The sequence below is a fragment of the Yarrowia lipolytica genome, chromosome 1E, assembly GCF_001761485.1.
Source record: "Yarrowia lipolytica chromosome 1E, complete sequence".
NCBI lineage: Eukaryota > Fungi > Ascomycota > Dipodascomycetes > Dipodascales > Yarrowia > Yarrowia lipolytica.
Window position 1 is genome coordinate 2,672,352 of NC_090774.1, and position 23,118 is coordinate 2,695,469.

At 50.1% G+C, this 23,118-nt stretch overlaps 10 protein-coding genes and 1 non-coding gene across 11 annotated transcripts; 8 read left to right on the forward strand and 3 right to left on the reverse strand.

The window, feature by feature from the left end:
- Window positions 1–1,914: 1,914 nt before the first annotated feature.
- YALI1_E26742g (uncharacterized protein) lies at window positions 1,915–5,520 on the forward strand (the record flags this gene model as incomplete). Its single annotated transcript, XM_504273.3, has 1 exon — window positions 1,915–5,520. The coding sequence occupies one exon, from the start codon at window positions 1,915–1,917 to the stop codon at window positions 5,518–5,520; it is 3,606 nt and encodes a 1,201-aa protein (XP_504273.3).
- A 257-nt stretch (window positions 5,521–5,777) lies between these two features.
- YALI1_E26788g (uncharacterized protein) lies at window positions 5,778–6,464 on the reverse strand (the record flags this gene model as incomplete). Its single annotated transcript, XM_504274.1, has 1 exon — window positions 5,778–6,464. The coding sequence occupies one exon, from the start codon at window positions 6,462–6,464 to the stop codon at window positions 5,778–5,780; it is 687 nt and encodes a 228-aa protein (XP_504274.1).
- Window positions 6,465–6,624: 160 nt separating this feature from the next.
- YALI1_E26790g (uncharacterized protein) lies at window positions 6,625–6,936 on the forward strand (the record flags this gene model as incomplete). The annotated part of the gene is made up of 2 exons (XM_068283090.1): window positions 6,625–6,783; window positions 6,826–6,936. The coding sequence occupies 2 exons, from the start codon at window positions 6,625–6,627 to the stop codon at window positions 6,934–6,936; spliced, it is 270 nt and encodes an 89-aa protein (XP_068139191.1).
- A 1,875-nt stretch (window positions 6,937–8,811) lies between these two features.
- YALI1_E26811g (uncharacterized protein) lies at window positions 8,812–10,748 on the forward strand (the record flags this gene model as incomplete). Its single annotated transcript, XM_504275.3, has 2 exons — window positions 8,812–8,895; window positions 9,336–10,748. The coding sequence occupies 2 exons, from the start codon at window positions 8,812–8,814 to the stop codon at window positions 10,746–10,748; spliced, it is 1,497 nt and encodes a 498-aa protein (XP_504275.1).
- Window positions 10,749–11,472: 724 nt separating this feature from the next.
- YALI1_E26860g (uncharacterized protein) lies at window positions 11,473–13,763 on the reverse strand (the record flags this gene model as incomplete). The annotated part of the gene is made up of 2 exons (XM_504276.3): window positions 11,473–13,696; window positions 13,750–13,763. The coding sequence occupies 2 exons, from the start codon at window positions 13,761–13,763 to the stop codon at window positions 11,473–11,475; spliced, it is 2,238 nt and encodes a 745-aa protein (XP_504276.3).
- A 919-nt stretch (window positions 13,764–14,682) lies between these two features.
- Window positions 14,683–14,754, forward strand: YALI1_E26870r. The gene has a single exon. It is a non-coding gene; the product is annotated as a tRNA-Arg (tRNA).
- A 134-nt stretch (window positions 14,755–14,888) lies between these two features.
- Window positions 14,889–16,367, forward strand: YALI1_E26872g (uncharacterized protein; the record flags this gene model as incomplete). Its single annotated transcript, XM_504277.3, has 1 exon — window positions 14,889–16,367. One exon carries the CDS (start codon window positions 14,889–14,891, stop codon window positions 16,365–16,367), a length of 1,479 nt encoding a protein of 492 aa, XP_504277.1.
- A 195-nt stretch (window positions 16,368–16,562) lies between these two features.
- YALI1_E26892g (uncharacterized protein) lies at window positions 16,563–16,847 on the reverse strand (the record flags this gene model as incomplete). The annotated part of the gene is made up of 1 exon (XM_504278.3): window positions 16,563–16,847. One exon carries the CDS (start codon window positions 16,845–16,847, stop codon window positions 16,563–16,565), a length of 285 nt encoding a protein of 94 aa, XP_504278.3.
- Window positions 16,848–17,628: 781 nt separating this feature from the next.
- On the forward strand, window positions 17,629–18,854 carry YALI1_E26900g (uncharacterized protein; the record flags this gene model as incomplete). Its single annotated transcript, XM_504279.4, has 2 exons — window positions 17,629–17,704; window positions 17,761–18,854. 2 exons carry the CDS (start codon window positions 17,629–17,631, stop codon window positions 18,852–18,854), a joined length of 1,170 nt encoding a protein of 389 aa, XP_504279.2.
- Window positions 18,855–19,270: 416 nt separating this feature from the next.
- YALI1_E26916g (uncharacterized protein) lies at window positions 19,271–19,854 on the forward strand (the record flags this gene model as incomplete). The annotated part of the gene is made up of 2 exons (XM_066094351.2): window positions 19,271–19,433; window positions 19,703–19,854. 2 exons carry the CDS (start codon window positions 19,271–19,273, stop codon window positions 19,852–19,854), a joined length of 315 nt encoding a protein of 104 aa, XP_065950423.2.
- Window positions 19,855–20,680: 826 nt separating this feature from the next.
- On the forward strand, window positions 20,681–23,071 carry YALI1_E26930g (uncharacterized protein; the record flags this gene model as incomplete). Its single annotated transcript, XM_504280.3, has 1 exon — window positions 20,681–23,071. The coding sequence occupies one exon, from the start codon at window positions 20,681–20,683 to the stop codon at window positions 23,069–23,071; it is 2,391 nt and encodes a 796-aa protein (XP_504280.1).
- Window positions 23,072–23,118: the final 47 nt, after the last annotated feature.

Below are 23,118 nucleotides of genomic sequence, written 5' to 3' on the forward strand. Positions count from 1 at the left end.
AGCTGACTACTCATGAGTAAGAGGTCGCTGGTGCAGTACGGAGAGTTCTCCGACAAAATTTATAAATGTCGGCACTATTATCTTGTATACGTTTGTCAGCTTCTCATTGGTTGCTCGGGAAGAACTTATCATGGTTGGTTAAGGAGAGTAATTGCTCTATACGACCGTATTGATTTGGGTTGTTGAGTGTAAAAGGTAGCCACCAGATTCTAGATGGCTGGTTCCTAGTGGAGTGTCCACTTTTGAAGTTTTTTATGACTTGAGTGACCAAACAATGTCTTCCTGGGGTGAGACGACATGGCTCTCTATGCTTCAGGCCAGCCTTTCATCTCAAACACAGACTAGGGTAGTTGGTAGTGGTAGTCTCCATGGTTGTTAATGATCCATAGAACAGCTGGGCATTGAAGTCCCAATGTCGGAACTTGATATTCGTTTAAATAAAACAGCTAGCTATAGGAACCGGTTAGGTATGCCCGAGTCCCACCATCGTTATTTGTTCGTTATTTCCATATATTCAGGAACAAGGCACTTCTCTGGGGTCCCCCTCTCTGAAAATCTCGTTAGCTAGTGTCTCAATCATTTTTCAATGTTTTGTCCTACTTGGAATGTGTATTAATCAGTTGTACTCGGTGAGACTTGACTGCGTACAAGTAAGATGCTTGTAGTTCAACAAGTACTGGTACATACAATGGAGGGAAAATACAAGCATGAATACCTCAGCCTGGGTTGTCAAATCGACAAACTGCACTCTTTGCGAAGTCTTTGTTTCAAAACGTCTAGAATAACAGCCAAAGATTACACCGGTCTACCGGTCTACCTATAGAGCCCTTAAACAGATGCTCCAACAGACAAAAGGCATACTTGTACTTGTACCCTCCTGAACAAAGGAGTTCTCGGCCTTACCGAAGCTTCCACTTGTACAAAAAGCAAACAATCAATCAACTTCCCTCCTTCTAGACTCATGCCTTTCTTCTGACTACAAGTAATACTCCAACTCCGATCCGGTCCATATGCCGTTCTATTTACAGTTAGGATTCTTGAGCGGGTCAACTAAATGGCTCTTTAAAACTCAAACCCAGAGTTCCGTGGGGGGTTCGGACAATGCAATAGCACAACGCAGTTGGCAGCCTGCGTTTAGGAAAGAGAGGCTGGCTTCCCGAGGGTTCTGCAATTGATTCTGAATTGATCTGATTTCGACTCTCTCCAAGGCATTTGTGCAAGTACTTGTACTTGTATTAGTAATGGTACGTACAGTATTAGTAATTTCCTGTATCTGGAGTGGATAGGCGACTTAACAACACGGCCAAAGGCTCTTACTATGGCACAAAAGTATTTTAACAACAGGATTGAGTGAGTTGATGTGTTTTTGACCCAAGAAACACGTCTTTCACATCCCCATACGAGCCCTACCGGCTGTTCAACATCAGCACATCCTTGCAATACAGTCTTCCCAAAAGGGCAGTTTGACAACACTTGCGAAAAATGGCTACTTGCAGTCGACAATGACAAGGGTCTTTTTTGGAAAACAGTTGGAAACATTTTCAAGCACTTCTTCTTCTTCTTCATCTCTCCATACTCACCGTTAGTGCAATACTACTACTTGTAGTATCTCGTACCAGCCCCTTGGTGAAGTGACTAAGAACCTTAAAACGCGTCTCGCGATGCAGATTAATTGATTTTTTTAGGCTTGGGCCTTGCACACTCCACGTTATTTTTTTCCACAGTGAATTCGCTAGGTAATTGGTTGAGTATGGGTGAGTATGAGAGAGATGGGGAGGGAGATATGTGGCTAAAACACGTGGCCAAAGCACGTGATCGAACCACGTGACCCCGTATTTGGGCTGGTGGTGGTTCGATCTGAAGACGTGGCTGGTGATCTGGGTGGGTGGTGGTTGATGCCAACATGTCACGAGTATGATTCTGAGCAAGACTAACCCAGTGGGCAACTTCCGAACCCGAAGTCGAAATGCCCATCGCAAGACACAGGTCGAGGAGGTGGCTGAGGTGATTGAGGTGGAGGAGAGCGACAGTGATCAGGACATGGAAGTTGAGGAGGAGACTGAAGAGAAAGAAGAGGATGAGGACGAGGATGCTGAAGAGGGGGAGGAGGACGCGGAGGACGAGGAGGACGAGGCAGAGGGGGAGGAAGAGATTGAGGTTGAGGAGGCAGAGGGGGAGGAGATAGATGTTAAAACTGACGCTGACGCGGAGGCTGTCGACGACAATTCATCGTGTGAACCATCTACCGAGAACGAAGAAGAATCAGACCGATCTCGAGGAACGGAGACCGAAGAGGAAGAGCCCTGTGAAGCTGCCGAAACGAAACCCAAGCCCATCAAGACCACAAACGGAACATCCAAGCCCAGCTCAGAAGCTATCACGCCCAAGAAGAAGGTCTCTTTCACCTTCCAATCGACTCCCAACACTCCCACTTCAACTGGAGGTATTCTGAAAAGAAATGGTCAACCTCTTGATCAGAAAATGACTCGTGAAAACCTCAAGAGTGCTCTGGCAAACGCTACCAGAAAGCTGACTCAAACCGACCAACTAGGAGGCCCTGATGACTCTGGCTTTGGAGATGGAGGACAACGGTTCTCAATCTACAGCAGTTTAAATAGTTTTCTGAGAGTAGACGTCTCTCAGGACGACATGAAGAGTCTTGCATCACACGCCCGCGTTCTCTCGGAGTGCGCCAAGAACGACATTATGACTGCCGACAAGTCCAAAAATGCCCTGGACACCCGAGTAGTCATCCAAGCAGTGCGGTTTCTGGCCTATCTTCTTGTGGATCAGAATGTGGCTGAAACAGTGGACCCCGACATTGTCAACTGGGTCGTGAACCAGGGTCTGAGCAAGATCTCCGACTCCAACTGCTCCAAATCTGTCCTTGGCGGCTACTTGCATCTTCTGAGTCACCACCGAGTGTGCAAGAACGTTGTTACACCGGAAACAACGTCCCTGCTGTACACAGAGCTGTCTCGAAGCGAGAAAAAGAGCTCGACGGCACTCACAAGCGAAGTTCTGTCAATCTATCAGACTGTGGCGGTCGTTCACCCAGCTAGAGCTCTTCAACATGCATCTCTCTGGCTTCCTCGAGTTCTTTGTTTGTCCATGGATTGCCGATCTGGACTCAGAAGCCAGGCTCTGTCTGTTCTGTCCGATTTCATTATTGCTGCTGGACCCAACAGCAAGGGATTGACAGCCAAGGCAACCCGAATTCTCACCTCTTCCTTCTCTCTCGAGATTGCCAGAAACGAAGGCGCACAACTGCCTGCTTGGCTCAAAACAAAGGACACACTTGCCGAAACGATTCTTCAGGCGGCGGCTGACTGTCCGGCAGAGGACCCCCTTTACGAGCTCTGGGGGCTGACCCTGCTCATGGCTCCCATGGACGCCGAGTCATCCATCCATAGTTGGAACATGCTTCCTCAATGGATGAACGTGCCTGCAACTGCGTCTGTTGTCAATGTCGCTCTTCTTAAGGCATGTAGATACGTTGTTCACACACACACACGGAAGCATTTGGTCAAGTACCCTGTCGGTCTGCAAGCACTTGCTACCAGATCAGGCAATACGCTGCTGCTGTGCATCCAGAGCTTAGGCCAGACTGGAAGCCAGCTGGTGGATCAGCAGTGCCTCTCTCTGTTCAACCAAACACTCAACACACTTTTGGTTCCTCTTGAAACAAATCAGTTGACTCTGAAGGCAAACTCACTGCTCTGGGACTCCTATATTCGACCCACTCTTGCAATTATGAGCGCCAATACTTCTCTGGCCAACGTGGCCTGTGCCTCTTTGGCGTGCCTCTTGAGATACGACCAAAAGGTCCAGAAGGACAGAGAGCCAGTTTTCAGCACCAGCATTCGTCAGCTCCTCACATCTTTGTCGCCCAGATGGGTCAAGGCCAACTACGACAAAATCATCGACGTTGTCAAAACAATTCCCTTGGATACTTCTGGGCCCAGTTTTCTGGCCGTCTGGTCGGCACTGGTGAACAACATCTCGCACTCTGCCGCCAGGGAAATCCATCCCAGCCCGGAAACGTCTGGCTTTGTCATGTCAGCCTGCAAACTACATCGTCACATGACCTCTAAGACTCCTCTGGACCATAAAGCTTTCTATAGCTCGGTTTTCGCGGTGGCAGGGCTTCCGCACTGCATCGATAAGGTCATTGAAGGTACTACGCCCGCAGCATACATGTTCGAGACACTTGTGGACGCCGAAGAGATCCCCTCCGAGGCGAAGAAGTACCTCCAGTATATCTATTCACAGCTGTCTACCGCTGCTCGACGGTTCCAGTTCACCCAGAGCATAGCCAAGGTCGCCCACAGGCACGAGTCGCTTTACAAGATTGTTCTGGACCACACCGGGGAAGATATCAACGGTCCGGAGATGTCTAATCTGTCTCCCAAGGGGATCTACACCATTCTGGCTTCCCCCAACAGACCTGCGTACCCGGACACATGGTTTTCCATTCTCAAATCGGCTACAGAGATGATTCGGAAGGATGCCTTCCTTGGGTCTACTCAGGAAGTGCTCATTGAACCTCTTCTGCAGATCATTGATGAGTCGCTACAGCCCCAGGTATGTCTTCTCGGTATTGAGCTGATCGACAAGAAGCCTCGAGGAACTTCTTCACCCATGTTCCGATCTCTCACAACCGACATTCCCAAGGACTTCATGCATCTGGGTGCAGTTTCTTCCAAGCTGGCGACACCGGAGATTGTCAACGCCGTCAGAACGTGTCTGAACACTCTACCAGACCATTCCATGCCCTGTTTCTTCTACAGATTTGCGCCTGTCGTGATCCAGGCCATTTCAACTACTCCGGAACAGCACAGGAAGTTTCTGTGCGATAGCATTGTGCGGAAGCTACGGAACGGGCCCATGTTAACAACAAAAGTGTATTTGGACCTGCTTGTCACCCAGATCTTCCCATCTTGGTTCGAGGAGTACCAGGATGAACTAAAGAAGAAACAGGCTCCCTTGGTTGCGTTTTGGAACGAGTTGCTTGGCAACGACACCCAGATCGTTCTGGACGAATCCGTCATGAATATGCTGCTCTTCAAGTTCGTGTCTACTCGCCAGGAGGTGTTCTATCACGGCCAGAAACTTGAGAAGCCCACACGAGCAGGCCGAAAGTCATCATCTAGGAGCGACGCCAGTCCCTCTGTATCTCCCAACATGTCTCCCACTAAACGAAGAACAGATTCGCTGGAGTTTGAAGATGGTCCTCGGCGCAACAAGTCCAGACGACTGTCAGCTTCACCAGTCAAGTCCTCGCCACTTAGAAGATCTTCTCCTCGTCTGCAGGAGCTTGTCAAAGTCGAGTCTCAGATACGAGACGTGGAGGTTGGCCGGTGTGTTGGAGGGTTGGATGATCTGGCACTTCAAACCGATCAGGCTGTTGACCACCTAAGTGAACTCGAAGGTGTGACTGCCAGAGAAATTGAGCAGATTGAATCGACTCTCATTGGAGCTCTTTTCAAGTTGAACCAGCTCAAAAAGAATATTGCATAGACTAAATTAATTATTCATATTAGAGGCTCGATAGTGTTGAGATCTCCACTCTTTCTTCTCAATGAGGTTAGGCTGGTCTAAGTTGTAATACAGGTACCTACTCGTACAAGTGCGTGAAACACATGTGTCACTATTTTTCTGATTACTGATATATTGCTTGCTGCCTGCTGTTTCACTTGATATTAAGGCATAAATAGTACTTGTTTTTTGTTTTTGTTTTTTGCTACCAGGGTAGTTTTCGTAGCTCCGAACTGCGGCTAATCATAGTAGGTTCTCACGAGACCAACGAGAATCTCGCAGCCTGCAACCACTCCATCCACAACCTTGACATGGGGAGCCACCGAGCTGATCACGTCCTCCATGCCTGCCATACCAGCGCACCCCAGACAGATGACCGTGGCCCCCTTGTCTAGAGCCGCCAGGGTGGCCTGTGCGATTCTCTCGTTGACCAGCGAGGTGTCAGCCTGATGCAGTTCCAGCACTCCCAGCCCGGTGCCAAATGTGCCCACAAAGGTGTTTGCAGGCACGTAACGGCCCACAGCCTGATCCAGTACAGGTTCCCACTGACTGCCGGTTGTGACAATGGCAAACTTGCCTGTATCTGGCAGTCCCACGCTCATATTGAGACTGAGAGAGTGCAGAATGGCGGCCTGGAAGATGCCCATAACTGGCCGATTCGTGTGTTCACGAAGAATGTTGACGAGCGCATGGTCGGAAAAACACGCCACCAGGAATCCATCGTGCTGGTCGAGCACTGGAAGTAAAGCTGGAAGACATGCTGCTGCCGACAAGGTGCCTGTGGTGTAGTCGTTGATGGAGTCTGGGCCGGTGGAAGGACAGGTGAAAAACTTGAAGGTGAAGTCGTGGGGCGGGTCAAGAATGTCCTTGAGTCCGTGGGTCACGGACTGCGACGAATTGGGGTTGATGATGAGGATCGAGGGCATTTCAACAAGTCGTACCGAAGGAAAGGGGGCGCCTATTGGAGAAGTGCCGGTTTGGATGTGTGCCTGTTGAATGTGTTTAATATGTGTGTATTGATGCACGGCTGTACGGGGTAAATGCGGAGATGATCAAGGGCCTGATACTGCACCACGGATTATATATATGGTTGGAGCTGGGGTGTCCATCTATCTTTTAGGTCCCACTATACCCCGATACGGGTATTATCAAGAGGTATTATGGCTGGCCGATTATGCTGTGGTTGTTGTCTTTAGACGGGTGTGGGGGGGGGGGGGCTTTGGGCATGTGTCTTTTCCAAGTGCTGTGGTTGGTGTTTTTGGAAAATAAAAGCAGTCGTAGACTCAGAAAACTCGGCAGAACGGAACTGGAAAGTCTGGAGCGTCTGCACCGCTTCCTACACTGAAGTGGTCGGATCCTCCTAATGATCCTCTTCAAATTAGGTACGTTCCACTCTAATCATAAATAAGGGACAGAGATCATCTTCGGAGGCCTTATTGCAGTCTGAATAGGGGGGTCTGCAAGAGTGCTGTGTCGGTGAAAGTGCGGGACGTGGAAAGGTTGGGCGCAAGTAAATAAGTATCGTACGAACAGGAAAATGAGTGGTACGTACAAGTGCCGGTACCAACAAGGCTTTATATATCCGGGACCGTTTATGGAATGCACATATCTCTTCTCTAGGCGTCTTCCCACATGCTCCTCATCGCTCGTACTACTCGTACTCGCAATAGTCGCTGTTGACAATGGGACAATATGACGTCAGGTCAACAATTTTCTTACAAGTACCGCATTTATTGTACCATATTGGGCACACGTGTAGCAAAAATATCGGTGTCGGTTGCTCGGTTCTGCATGGGTGGTGGTAATATCGGTGACCGAATCCGCTCTGCCGATCGCTGCTTAGTCAGATCTGATAACGAGACCCGACATCGAATCACTGCGTGCCCTCCATTCTCCCCATGCGCCACGCTCTGGCGGCTGAAGTTTGACGTTGTCGTACCAAGGAGACGTATGTGGGCGCCCCAATGGCCCATCTGTCGAGCAGTAGCTCGTGGCGAAAGAGGCTCAACAAAAGGCCGGGGGAGTTAGGCTCCGTGGCACGGTGGCGCAATGGGGCTTATTATGGCGTGTGGCTTGACTTTGTGGCTTGTCATATCTGAGCGACATGACGCAATAGCCCGCCGCTACTCCCGTCAGTCCCTACAAAGCGTCGCACTGGCAGTAGCGCCAACTTTCATGCTGGCCCAAATAGAGTGGCAAGTATGACTAGGTTCATGCGGCTGGAGCCTCGGTTGTGGGGATGCGTGTTAATCTGCCAAAAGGGGCATATTGGAATGCCGGGGAGTGGCTGCGGTGATCAGGAGGAGAGCACCGAGTGTTGGTTCGAGGCCGTCAATGGCTGGTATTATCGCCCGCAGTCAGAGCTACACTAATGGCTGAGCTCGTACATGGCCAGTCAGTCTGTCTGTTCTCGGTGGGTAACACTACAGACCAGCTAATGTATGAGCTTATCGGAGTATTACTAAGGCAGTGGGGGGTCGAGGTGTGCCAGAGTACAGCAGCAGGAGCGAGCAGAACGGCCACAAGATACAGTATTGTACGTAGAGTGTGCGAGTCTATTGTATCGTACAACCGAGAAAGACTGAGCAATTGCAACATGGTCGGTCGCCTTTTTTGTGGGGTACTTGTAGACTTTATTTCATGTTTGTTGTTTCGGCTCGCCTTGTCGCGCCGGTTGTTTTCGTCAAATGCCGGTATTGCCCGCCACAACCACTGACTCATTGACAGACAAGCCCCTCTTCGCCATCAGATAGTCGCACTCTGTTGTGTGACGTGAGTCAGCCCCGTGCATAAGCCCTACGTCTGGACCGCTACATTATTTCATAGCACAGCAACAGAGCCGAGTTTAATGGTTTGAAACCTAGGTGGAAGAGGGGCGGGCGAGGTATCGTACTGTGGGTGCGATAGTTCACCAGTCACGCTGGTGGGCCATTCTCTTAGCACATTTCCCCCCTCCCAAGTCCCCTCAACCCCCAATGTAACCCTCAACCTCCCACAGCTCAGTAGCACACGTGCAACTAGTTAGTAACAACCCCCCTCCGTCCAGCTTCTCTTTCACACTGCTTAGAGTTCGGGTGCCAACGTTGCCAAACTACCCTGACGTGCTAACAAAGGAAAGCGTTTTTTACCACCCTCTGCATATATATCCAAGGTTGCTGCACCCCCAAGGACCGATATAACACCAATCTTTTTTTTTTTGCCCAGGCATCCTCACACACTCCACACACACACACACATACACACTCACAAGACACTCACCATACATACATCACCATGACTGGCACCTTACCCAAGTTCGGCGACGGAACCACCATTGTGGTTCTTGGAGCCTCCGGCGACCTCGCTAAGAAGAAGACCGTGAGTATTGAACCAGACTGAGGTCAATTGAAGAGTAGGAGAGTCTGAGAACATTCGACGGACCTGATTGTGCTCTGGACCACTCAATTGACTCGTTGAGAGCCCCAATGGGTCTTGGCTAGCCGAGTCGTTGACTTGTTGACTTGTTGAGCCCAGAACCCCCAACTTTTGCCACCATACACCGCCATCACCATGACACCCAGATGTGCGTGCGTATGTGAGAGTCAATTGTTCCGTGGCAAGGCACAGCTTATTCCACCGTGTTCCTTGCACAGGTGGTCTTTACGCTCTCCCACTCTATCCGAGCAATAAAAGCGGAAAAACAGCAGCAAGTCCCAACAGACTTCTGCTCCGAATAAGGCGTCTAGCAAGTGTGCCCAAAACTCAATTCAAAAATGTCAGAAACCTGATATCAACCCGTCTTCAAAAGCTAACCCCAGTTCCCCGCCCTCTTCGGCCTTTACCGAAACGGCCTGCTGCCCAAAAATGTTGAAATCATCGGCTACGCACGGTCGAAAATGACTCAGGAGGAGTACCACGAGCGAATCAGCCACTACTTCAAGACCCCCGACGACCAGTCCAAGGAGCAGGCCAAGAAGTTCCTTGAGAACACCTGCTACGTCCAGGGCCCTTACGACGGTGCCGAGGGCTACCAGCGACTGAATGAAAAGATTGAGGAGTTTGAGAAGAAGAAGCCCGAGCCCCACTACCGTCTTTTCTACCTGGCTCTGCCCCCCAGCGTCTTCCTTGAGGCTGCCAACGGTCTGAAGAAGTATGTCTACCCCGGCGAGGGCAAGGCCCGAATCATCATCGAGAAGCCCTTTGGCCACGACCTGGCCTCGTCACGAGAGCTCCAGGACGGCCTTGCTCCTCTCTGGAAGGAGTCTGAGATCTTCCGAATCGACCACTACCTCGGAAAGGAGATGGTCAAGAACCTCAACATTCTGCGATTTGGCAACCAGTTCCTGTCCGCCGTGTGGGACAAGAACACCATTTCCAACGTCCAGATCTCCTTCAAGGAGCCCTTTGGCACTGAGGGCCGAGGTGGATACTTCAACGACATTGGAATCATCCGAGACGTTATTCAGAACCATCTGTTGCAGGTTCTGTCCATTCTAGCCATGGAGCGACCCGTCACTTTCGGCGCCGAGGACATTCGAGATGAGAAGGTCAAGGTGCTCCGATGTGTCGACATTCTCAACATTGACGACGTCATTCTCGGCCAGTACGGCCCCTCTGAAGACGGAAAGAAGCCCGGATACACCGATGACGATGGCGTTCCCGATGACTCCCGAGCTGTGACCTTTGCTGCTCTCCATCTCCAGATCCACAACGACAGATGGGAGGGTGTTCCTTTCATCCTCCGAGCCGGTAAGGCTCTGGACGAGGGCAAGGTCGAGATCCGAGTGCAGTTCCGAGACGTGACCAAGGGCGTTGTGGACCATCTGCCTCGAAATGAGCTCGTCATCCGAATCCAGCCCTCCGAGTCCATCTACATGAAGATGAACTCCAAGCTGCCTGGCCTTACTGCCAAGAACATTGTCACCGACCTGGATCTGACCTACAACCGACGATACTCGGACGTGCGAATCCCTGAGGCTTACGAGTCTCTCATTCTGGACTGCCTCAAGGGTGACCACACCAACTTTGTGCGAAACGACGAGCTGGACATTTCCTGGAAGATTTTCACCGATCTGCTGCACAAGATTGACGAGGACAAGAGCATTGTGCCCGAGAAGTACGCCTACGGCTCTCGTGGCCCCGAGCGACTCAAGCAGTGGCTCCGAGACCGAGGCTACGTGCGAAACGGCACCGAGCTGTACCAATGGCCTGTCACCAAGGGCTCCTCGTGAGTATTCAAACAATTTGTTCCAGTCAAGAAACTTGACTAGCGGACATTCGTTCCCCCCTTATCCACCTACTAACACTAGTTAAGATTTGAAACGGATGCTAAATTATAGCAGCGTTACTACCTTTTTTATTAGGCGAAGACCAGTTTGTAGACTAACAATGATGCTGTCAAATTGGCGATGTACTGTTTACTGTAAGTATGAGAATTGATTTTTGTTCACATTGCTGTATTCTTTTCGTATAGTAGCCCCCCATCTCGTAGCTACAGCAGATTGAGTTTAGTTGTAAGCAATATTATTGAACTGTATGTGGAAAGTGACAGCGTGAAGAGCGTGAAAAATGCATGGTAAAAGAGAGCTATGACGTCATGCCATACAGTTCCCCTCCAGCGTATCTGATCAACACGTTTTTTATCGTACATTAGGGTCTAGACCGCAGCTTTTGGCAGTGCAGTGACAGGTGCGATTACGCAAGCGTTGAGGTGGGCGATATCGGTGGTGATTACAAGTACAGGTTAGTGTCATGTATTGATATCAGTTAGTTAGTATGTGTATATGGTTACAAGTGGAGATCGTATCAGTCATTCCGACAGTTTCATCAGACAGACGGTGTACTTGTACTTGTAGCTGATGAAATAGTAGTCAGGCTGACAACAGTCAATGCATAGTGAGATTGAAAAGAGCCATGTAAACGTCAGCATGTGTTAAGACTAAAGGCAGCCACCGATCAATCCGACAACTCAATCAACTCCGGTTCTGGTGGAAAAGCAAAGGACTGCAGAGGCTGAGAGTAACCATCATTGGAAGATGTAAAGGTTTGGAGGTTCTGGGAGAACTGATTGTCAGAGTCCCGTGTGCCAATTCGAGTGGCTCTCTGAATCTTCACAGGTGAACTATCGAGATTTACTGTTGTTGGCACATCTTCTTCGGTCGACTCTTCAGTGTCCGAGAGAACTATGGTAGCCCCCAGGTTGTCTGGGGCATTTCCAACTCCTTCCACCGTCGATGTTTTCGAAGACAGGAAGCTGAGCGTTGATTGTTTTCTAGCCTTTGAGGCCTTCGTGGGACTTGCACCAGCTGATTTCTTCTTGGCGACTTTGTTTGCTGGCTTCCGTGAAAGAGCAGCAGCAGATCGGGTCAAGCCAGGAAGCGCAGATTGTTTTGTGGCTGGTTTACTGCTGGTAGAAGTCTTTCCCATGGCTAAGTCCCAGTCGAAGTCGTCTCCATAACCGAACTTTCCATCATATGAAGCCGGCTTCTCATCTGTGATCATAATCTCCTCGGGACTAGATACAATCACTGGCGCAAACGGTTCGTCGGCAATGATGATGTCGTCCGAATCAGAAATCGCCTGTGGCATGGTCGTCTCATTATGCTTGTGAGGAGAAGCAGTCTCAAGTGGTTTAGTGACGGTGAAGAATGAAGTGATAGAGGCGCAGGAGGACGAGGAAGACGACTTGGCGTGTTTCTTATTAGCTCGAGGCTTTTTTGCTCTTGGCTTGGTCAAATGGTCGACATAGACCTGCTTGTAATCGTACTGGCTCTGCATCAGAATGCTGGCAGATACAGAGCTCTTTATACGACGACATGCATCTTCTCCACAATGACTGCACTTGTGATTGGGGTACTGTACAATGTAGTAGGGGCAGTACTCAATGAGATAGACGTCTTTATCGCATGACTTGTCACGCTGGTTGACAAACCTGAAATACTTGCTGTGGTTGTTATCCTTCAGATAACGAACCATTTGAGGACGAGCCATTCGTTTGAACCACAGAGTATCGTCACCTTCTTTAGTGATCCAACCCAGCTCCTTACCATAGTCTCTGAAAAATTTGTGATCAAGAGTGAACTCGGGAACTGTGGTGAAGTTATATCTCTTCACAATCTTAGGAGTAGCATAAGATTCAATGTTTGCCAGCTCAGGAGCAACAACCACAGCGTTGTTACCAATGTTCCTATCCATGTTTTTGAACAGGTCACTCCTGGGAACGATAGTCTTCTTGAGCAGCTTCGATCCATCCTTGGACATTATTGGCACAGGAGGTTGGACGATTTCTGCTTGCAGATCTTTGGCCCATAGGCGCAGCTGTTTCTCCTTCTTTGGCCTCTCGAAAACAACGTTGCTATTTGGATCAAGTTTGGATATCTCGTATAACCTCTCGGCCCAATCTCCTCCCTGAGCAATAGCTCCAGCATATGCGTCCGCAATGAATTTGCCTCCAGTGCTGTAATCTCCTCCTCGTAAAATAGCGTAACACAGCAGCTTGGATGGAGAAGCCCACTTGTGGTCGTCAGGCATCTCGTAGATAGCAAACCGTCCATCCACATTCTGTTTAGACTTGGTAGCGTTCTTGTCCTTTTCCTTGTCGCTGTCCTTGTCTTCAGAAGGATTCTTACCCTTGGCCTTCTCTTTCGTCTTCTTCAGCTTCCGGACAATCTTTCGAGCTCCAAAAATAATCACATCCGAGTCCTCCGTGTATGCAAAGTCAGCCGGTCCATGCCTCTGCATATGAGCACACTGGGCCTCTCCTTCTCCAGCTGCATCCACCACTGGAATTCTTAGTGACGCAGCGATCTCTCTGAAAGCCGTAATTTCAGCCTGTTCCTTGGTGTAGTTCGGCCGTTTCTTGAGTCGCTTGACAGCAGGCTTGTCTTTTCCATCACAAACAAGCACGATCTTGATGCCGGCCTCCAGAAAGTTGGAACAGATGTTGAAGAAGGACGCCTTTTGGATCTTTTGAGATTCGGCCATGTTCATGACGACGGGGGCGGTTTTGTTACCCCCAATGGCTTCCCTGTTCTGGAAAAAAGTGAGGTACAGATCGACGGCCAGAATCGGTTCTCGACCATGTTTCTCGTAAAACTTCTTGCCAAATCCTTCTAGGGAGATTCCTCCAGACTCGGGGGTCTCGTATGCTCCCCGACAGTCTTCGATTTCTTGCCAGAAGCTGAGTCAGTAAAAGTCATTGGTAATTGGTTTGATTGCGCATTTTGTACTCACTCGCCAACCCCCATATTGTCGACTGGGTGCTGTTGTGGGTCCACCTGTGGTGAGCTTCAGAAGTTTAGTAGTTTTGACAAGTTTGCAGAATTCAAGCACTGTAAATTTAATCCTGATTCAGCCAAACATAAACAAATAGACATGACAGGAAGGGGAATGTCGAAGTACAGTAACAATTGATGAAAACCAGAAGGAGACAGCAAACAAAACAATATCCCTCATCGCCACCAAGCTACTGTATCTCCCCGTGACATCTCTCTCATTCTGCTCGTACTTGGCATCTCATCATCATAAACATGTCTCATGCACTGTACTCACAATGGAGATGACCTCCAACCCCAACCAACACGGGATAATCATTTCGGCGGTTTAGTATGAACGTACGAGTACCATTACTGTAGGTACGTAATTGTAAAGTAAAGGGCTTCTCAGGTTACTGTAACACAAAAACCCCTCAATCACTCCAATTGACATTTATCAGGCATTTCAGCTCAGAATTGATGTCCGTCATCAGTCACGAAAAGACGCTCATTTCAGCCTTTGATTAGTGATACTATTTGTATCAAATAAGAGCTAAAAAGAACGGCGAGATATATGTTCTAGTGTTATTATCCACAATTAAGTGACCAACTACTCCACCTGCCTTCTTTGCGCGCCACAATGACACTTTTCGAGCGCCCACTGGTATGACAGCTCTGGGAGGATCCCAAAAAACGTCAAAAACAAAAACGTCATATATTCAGCATGTGAGAGGGTCTAGAGTCAATAAAGCAACTGTTGAGGGTGGAAATCCTCTTACATAATAGACTGGTGCCGTTAATATGTAAGTGTCTTATCCCCAGAACCCTTTAGAGACGTTCCAAAAACTTTTAAGATCACGTGACTGTGTCCACAGATGTTAGCAAAAGTAGAGTTTTGGGAGGAGCAAGTCCGGCTCCACTGGCCAAATGGTAAGGCGTCCGCCTCCTAAGCGGAAGACTGCGGGTTCGAGTCCCGTGTGGAGTGTGTCTAAAATTAAAATTCTTTAATTTTAGGTTAAGCTTTTTGACATGTCTCTCCCAAAGTCGGAACCATGATCTATCTCGCCTTTAATTATATCATACTCGATCCACTTCGCTCCGCTCCATCTTTTTTGCATCATGTTCTTCTCGCATCTCGGAAAGAAGAACGGCGGCCCTACAGCAAAGTCTTCCGATGTCAAACGCAAAGTGACCAAGGTCAAAACCCGCAAGCCAGTGGTTACGTCGGTTTCCAAATCGCCGTCTCCTAGTAAGACGGCTCCTCCACCCGCCACAGCAGCAGCAGCAGCAACAGCAGCAGCCAAGCCTTCGACGCCTCGAAAAAGTCGACGAAAGACGCCAAACATTTACCAGCTGTCGAAGAGCTCGTTGTCCGAGGTAGACACTGAAGAAAGTGAGCGTGAAGTGAGCTCTTCTCTCTCAACTCCGGGGCTCTATGAACTCGTGCCCCGAGATATTGTGACAGCTGGCTTTGGATCGGCCGAACTCGCCACCTCCATCCACATCACTAACGCCTCCGAATCGGGCAACTTGAGCATGACGGACATTTACGAGCCCGTGTCGACCGACAAGTCGCTCAGTGACCGGGTGAAACTGGGGGCACTGTCATGTGACTTCGTCGAGGACTACAGTCTCATCAAACCCAAGGTCCCCGGCGAGTTTGAGCCCGTGCGAGAGATTCTCAGCATTATGGAAATGACAGCTCTGCATTTCGTGGACAAGGGCGCGTCGGAGGAAATCAAACATCCGGTCATGGATGACTGCATCATGAGACGGTTCAGACGATCGTACGAGGGAGGCGATCTGGAAGGCATGAAGACTTCCATGAAGGAGTTTGACGAGGTGGTGAAGACACAGCGAGCCGAGGGCGCCATTCTGGCCAACCTCAAACAGCTCACTGCAGTACCTCAGGACCTAGCATACTTTCTACTCAACCAGGTATACAGCCGAATCGTGTCGCCGGAATCTAAAAGCCTACGGGACTACAAGGCATTTTCCAACAACGTCTACGGCGAACTCATGCCCCCATTCATGTCCACAGTGTTCCAGAAGACAGACTTGCAGCCCAGTTCTGTGTTTGTGGACCTTGGATCGGGAGTGGGAAACTGCACATTACAGGCTGCTTTGGAGGTGGGCTGCGAGAGTTGGGGATGCGAAGTGATGACCAACGCTTCGAGTCTGGCAGAAAAGCAGAAAATAGAGCTTTACAGTCGGGCCAAGATGTTTGGAATCAAGACCGGAGACATTCATTTGGTGGCGAGTAGTTTTGTGCATAACGACGAGGTGCATTCGGCCATCTCTCGCGCAGATGTATTGCTGGTAAATAACTATGCATTTGACGGCACTCTCAACGCGCATTTGCTAGACATGTTTTTGGATCTCAAGGAGGGATGCAAGATTGTTTCGCTCAAGTCGTTTGTGCCAGTAGGCCATGTCATTTCCGAACATAACATTGAGTCGCCTGTCAACATTTTGAAGGTACAAAAGTTGGACTTTTACTCGGGCTCCGTCTCCTGGACGGCTGCAGGAGGAACATATTACATTTCGACCGTGGACAGAAGTGCCATCAAGGCGTTTTTGTCGAAGGGTGGATATTAAGGCTGGGTTAGTAAATAAGTGTATATTAGTATTGTTGGTAGACGAGTACGTGTAGACGAACAATCGAATGCACCGTAGCAGCTGTCACGTAGTCATCATCACATCATATACGCGGCCGGAACGTCGTTGTCGGTTTGCTAGCGTCACGCGCCACCGCCAATAGCTCCCAACACCGTCATAAAAGCCCTCCTATACTCACCTCTCGAGAAACGCATTGGCATCGTTCATCTTGTCGGCATCAGCAGCAGCCTTGGCTACCAGTCTCTGAACAAGAGTTTCGTTCTCCTGTTGCAGAGCCTCGGTTTTCTGTTCCAGGACATTCAGTTGGATCTGGTTTGCCAGCATGTCGTCCTGCAACAGTAACAACGCTTTTGCCTGCTCCTTGTGTTCTTCTGTCTTCTTTGCAAGGGCCGTTTCCAGCTCCCGGTTATGTTTCTCCAGTCGTTCGGCGTTGGTTCGATGGGTCACGTTCAGTTGCATGAGATTGTTGAGTCGCGGATTCACGTCATGCGTGCCTTCCTCATTATTTCTGTGTTAGTTACTTCAGAGAAGCTGTCTCATCAAAGTGATATACTCACTCTGACGAACTGGACGGGGTGGCTACTGCTCTGGTAGCGGCTGTGTGGACTGTGTTAGCAGAAGTACCAGGGTCGATGTGGCCACGTGTGATACTCACAGGCCCGATAGACCTCGGCCATTGAGTGGTCGCCCTCGTCTCTTTTATCGAGAGCTACTGAAAGTGCTTCTTCCCAGCTGTTCATGGTGTGGCGTGGAGGAGGCTAAGGAACCTGGAATGGTGTGCATGATTATGCAGTCAGCCGGAGTTAATTAGATCAATGGTGTGAATAAAGAGGACTTCATATTTTGCTCCTTGGATGTGGTAATTACAAGATCTTAAAAATTTCTGATCACTTAATCGCTAGTGAATCAATTGATAGTGTTCTCCGGCCAACCAACAGCCAATAATGTAATGATATCGGTATTTGAACATGCCCTTGATGTACTCAGCTTTAGTTGGGAAAGCTTCTTGATACTTACTATATTGTGGAGTCTTTCGTGAAACCCCCAACTCCCTCTTTACTCCACGAAATAGACAGCTTGAAAGTGAAATCTAATGAAAAATAGTACCTAACACGAACCCAATATATATCTATTCTATATGTCAACTCGAATACCAACTTCACGACTCCCTCCTTGCCCGCTTCTCTTTCTCTCACTTTTAAGTTTATAAATTTCACCTCTGAATATTCATCATACCAACATGCAACTGCGATGGGCGTTGAAAGCACCATGGATGGCGCAGCGGTCTGTCCGGCTGTTCCACACCACCAGCATCAGTGAGTGTGTTCTTTTACGTGTCTTCCCACACCCCAAGACAGCCCCACTAACCCAGCATCGGTCCGAAAACTGCATCCGATCCTGCTTGGCAAGGCAGAGAGTATGAACAAGGAGTACGAGGCTCTTCAGGCGAGCCCTAACGAGGACCAGTTCAAGGACAAGAAGCTCATTGCGAAAATCAACTTGCTTGGTCAGGTGACGCACGAGCTGGACTCGTACAGAAACTCGATTGTGCAGTACGACGAGCTCATGAGCATGTGCGATGATCCCGAGCTGAAAAAGGATGCTGAAGATGAGATCCCCACCGTCGAGGCTGAGGCTGAGAAGGCTATCAAGAAGCTCGAGACTTTGCTTCTGCCCACACATCCTTACGGCGACATCGGCTGTATCATCGAGATGCGCCCTGGTATTGGAGGAGAAGAGGCCTGTTTGTTTACCGACAACCTGCTGAACATGTACACTGGCTATGCCGACGAGATGGGCTGGCCGTACCAGATCACTAACGTGACTCGTAACGACAAGGGTGGCATTACTGAAGTCATCCTTTCAGTAGACGGAGAGGGAAGTTACAACATGCTTCAGCATGAGGGAGGAGTTCATCGAGTCCAGCGGGTTCCTGTCACCGAGTCTTCTGGACGAGTCCACACATCTGCTGCCGCTGTTATCGTTTTGCCCCAGATATCAGAGAGTTCCGTTGCTGCTGATGACATTCAGTTTGCTCCTGGCGAGGTGCGAATCGATGTCATGCGAGCTCAGGGAGCCGGAGGACAGCATGTTAACAAGACCGAGTCGGCCGTTCGACTGGTTCATATCCCCACCAAGACAATGGTTGTGATGCAGAACTCGCGGTCACAACGCCAGAACAAGGAGATGGCCTTTATGATTCTCCGAGGCCGTCTGGCTGAACAGAAGCGACGCGAACAGGCTGCAAAGAGCAAGAACGCAAGAACCAGCCAGGTGTCTGCCACCGACCGATCTGACAAGATCCGAACATACAACTTCCATCAGAACCGAGTCACGGACCATCGATGTGGGTACAGCGGTAACTTGGACGTGGTCATGTCGGGCAAGAAGCTGGATGCAGTGTTGGAGGCTCTGGAGGACCATTTTAGAGAGGAGTCCATCAAGGATCTCGAGGTCCAGGAATAATGTATATAGCGAATTTTGGATGTATTAATACTGTCAAAGCTGTTTTAAAGCAGTTGTTAGGTGTCGTAACGAGTACTGATCAAAGGCTCCTATGGTGCGTGGGTCCAAACTACTTGCTTGTAGATTCAAGTAAGCTGACCAAAGATCAAGTAAAGCTAACTAAAGCGACGATAAGGCGGGTCATGGAACAATGCAACAAAACTGCGTTATTGTGTATGAAACCACAGAGTCGCAACTGATATTCATTTTCTATTCAGTCGTGAGTCATTTTCCATATCTATCTCCTGTTCTCCCCAACATCAGATAGCAGCGATGGTGCACGACATGGGTAAGGGCTTAACAGCACTACGTACGCGATCTCTAATTAATTTACCACTCGAATTCATCATTCCTGTCTCTACTTACTAGCACACACAATGTCTCTCGAAAACGAGGAAGCCTTGGCGTCACTACGCAGCGACATGGACACGGTGGTTCAGAACACGCTGAACCCGGCCATCGACACAACAGCCTGGAAAATCCGCGCCATCCACGAGTCCCAGGTGGTGCTCTCCACCGTGTTACATGGCCTAAGCATATGTGAGTGTGGTGTGATGCATGGACAGAGGCTTGGTTGTGTGGTTTCTGACAATACTGTACCATGGGGGTGGTTTACAATCAAGAGCAGGGTTATTCAGTGAGGGACACCATGGCGACGCCCTTTGCAACAATGCGGCCCGTGCAGACCAATTATCGAATGCTAACCGTGATTGTGGCAAGCACGATACGATACGATAAGATACGACATGACTTACCCGTTATGGGGCATTGTCCAATCGGACCTTGGGCCCTCATTCCCACTAACACAGCTCTAAAACACTACCAGGAAACCACCAAGGACCTGGTGGCGGTGTCTAGCATATCTGCACAGATCCGGGATGCAGAGGCCCGTCTGGAGAGCGTCAACAAGACGCTTGCGGCGGTGGAATCGCGGCTTGCTCGCATCAACTCCATGGTCTGAGTGAGTCCTACAATTGTAGTCTCACATGCCCTGGTCTGCGGGGAAAAGAGCCACAAGCCATTTCCCAGAATATATGCTTTTCTGTATGGCTGTGTGGACACTTCCTCAGACAGCAGCAGTCTAAGCTAACGGCTGCTCAGAGGTCGATCCATTGCATGCAGCTCCAGTCGGAGTTGAGAGAATCGGATTTACAGCACGTCTAATATTTATTCCCGTGTCGATTATTATCATCTCTTTATTTCGAGCCGCTTCTGCAGGTGTGGAGAAGAGAGGCCCCTTGCGTGTTCGGGTGAGACAATGCTGGGTTCGCTGACAGTTGCATTGTGAACCCACCCCATGTCATTGTATCAAGTCGTAGACGTGTGAATTACGTCACTTTTATGTTCCTGATATTCACATTCAGACAAAAAGCCAAAAAGAGACTCTTCGGTGTACCCCCGCTCAAATAGAGTTGCTTTGTTGGGTTACCGAGCCTGACAAGCCCCGAACACGAGGGCCGTATTCGTTGGACTATGGCACTTGTTGGCGGGATGGTGGGGAATAAGTACAGCTCCAGTAGTCACATTGTGAGTGTAATCGCCCTGGCTAAAATGTAGAAGCCACTTCGCCTGCAACGGCAGCACAGTCGTGGTACTGTTCATCCCACAGGGCCCGTCACTCAACACATGGTCTCTAACTAAGCCCCCACCACATCCCCAGTTTATCACCTGCAAACAGCATGTGCCATGCAAACCAGTAATTAGACTTTGAAACCCGCAATATAATGTCGAGGACATAATCGCTCCTTCAAACTAACCACCGAATCCATATTGCAACCCGTCTCGCCATGGAAACCATCGAAGTGGCCTCGCGGTCGTTTGTCATCAAGTGGGTCACTGCCCCCGAGGGCTCCGCCATCACCTTCAAAGTTCACCCCCTGAAAAAGTCCATCAACGTGGGCATCTTCGAGAAGGAGCGGAGCAACAACTTGCAGGTCGAAATCGAGGCTGAAGGACACAATGCCGGCCGACGAGCCTCCATCTCGGCTCCCCACTCGGGAACCATCGAAAAACGACTTGAATCAAGCGGATTGTCCCCTGTTCTGCCGCTCAAAAAGTGCAACGCCAACGAACAGTCCGAGGGAGTCTACAAGGTCCCCAAGGGAAAGGGAGGCATCTACGCCCTTGTGTTCGACAACACCTTCTCCAAAACCACACCCAAAACCGTCCATTTCACTGTCCAGGCCATGGAAGAGGGACATGCGGCTAACAATGCTCCCCATACCCTTGTCTCCGAGACCGCCGTATCCGGTATCCTGCTCAAAAAGCGACGAAAGAAGCTCCAGGGATACACCCGACGGTACTTTGTTCTGGATCTCAAGCTGGCCATTCTCAATTACTACACAGACCCCAAGTCCAACTCGTTGCGAGGCTCTCTGCCCCTGACCTTGTGTGCCATCTCTGCCTCCAAGGCCCAGAGACTCATCTTTGTGGACTCGGGTATGGAGGTGTGGAACCTCAAGGCCCTCAACGACGCCGACTGGCAGATCTGGGTCGACACCTTTGAGCGGATCAGAAAGGGCAAGAGCGGAGGTGCTGCTGACGAACCTGTTCCCGCAGTCGCTGCTGTGACCGCACCTGACCAGGAGAAGTTTGCTCAGCTTGTGGCCAAGCTACGAGAGACCAAGGATATTTCCGATGTGGCTGCTCAGGAGCCCGGCGCTTCCAACGTGACCAAGGACCTCAATGCGCGCCTAGCAGCGCTGTATCTCGAGTTCACCGACGTGGTGTCCCATGTTGCTCATGAGAGCGCCATGTACTCACAGCCCATGGCCAAGCGAGCGTCCTTTAACGGCTCCATCATGTCCGAGCATGACACTTTCTACGACGCTGAGGAGAACCCCGACAAGGACGGAGTTGTGTTCCTGGACGACGACGCTGTTGACGACGATGACGACGGAGCTGAGCACGACTCCACAGACGAGGAGGACGAGGGACACCATGTTGCTCCTGTTGTCCATGATGCTGATGACGCTGATGATCTGTACCCACTGCATGAGGTTCAGCCGGTCAAGCACCGAGTCACTCTTCCTGATGCTGCTTCCACCCCCCCTTCCATGTTGGGTATCCTCAAGAAGAGTGTCGGCAAGGATATGGGCTCCATGGCCGTCCCCATCACCACCAACGAGCCTATTTCTGCTCTACAGAGATTCGCCGAGATGTTCGAGTACCCCCAGCTGCTGGACGAGGCTGAAAACGTGCCTGCCAATGACGGAGAGCGAATCATCTACGTGGCCACCTGGGCTGTCTCCTACCTCGCCTCCATGCGAGCTAAGGAGCGCGCTCTCCGAAAGCCTTTCAACCCTCTTCTTGGAGAGACCTATGAGCTGGTTCGACCCGATCTCGGTTACAGACTCATCTCTGAAAAAGTGTGTCATCACCCTCCCGTTATGGCTCTGCATGTAGACTCCGAGCATGGCTGGTCTGTGGCCCACTCGTCTGAGCCCGTGCAGAAGTTCTGGGGTAAGTCGATGGAAATTAACTACCTGGGCCCTATCGTCGTTAAGTTCCGACAGTCCGGCGAGGTTTTCCACTGGAGCAACCCCACCACGTACCTGCGAAACATCATGGCTGGTGAGAAGTACACCGAGCCTGTTGGCGACTTCACCATCTTCTCTTCCACCGGAGAGAAGGCCATTGTCGAGTTCAAGGCCGGAGGAATGTTCTCCGGTCGAAGCGAAGAGCTCAACATCAAGGCTGTTTCAGCTAATGGTTCTAACCTGCCCTGCTTCGCCTCCGGTAAGTGGACCGAGCAGATCACCCTCAACAACGCCAAGGGTCAGAAGAAGACCATCTGGAAGGTCGGCAACCTCGTCAACAACCACACCAAGAAGTGGGGTTTCACCGAGTTCACCGCCGGTCTCAACGAGGTCACCCCCATCGAAAAAGGACACGCTTCCCCTTACGACTCGCGGTTCCGACCCGACCAGAAGGAGTACGAGGCTGGCCAGACCGACAAGGCCGAGGCCGGCAAACAGGAGCTGGAGGAGAAGCAGCGGGAGCGACGAAAGGTGCTACAGGACTCGGGTAAGACGTACAAGCCCACCTTTTTCGAAAAGTCGTCTGGTTTGGACGGAGTCAACGAGCAGGGCGATCTGTACCTGCTTACCAAGGGTCCCAACAACTACTGGAACCGACGAAAGCAGGGCAACTGGGAGGGTCTTACTCCTTTGTGGTAGGCTGGTAGTTTAGACATGTAGACTATTTACCAATGAGATATGATTTT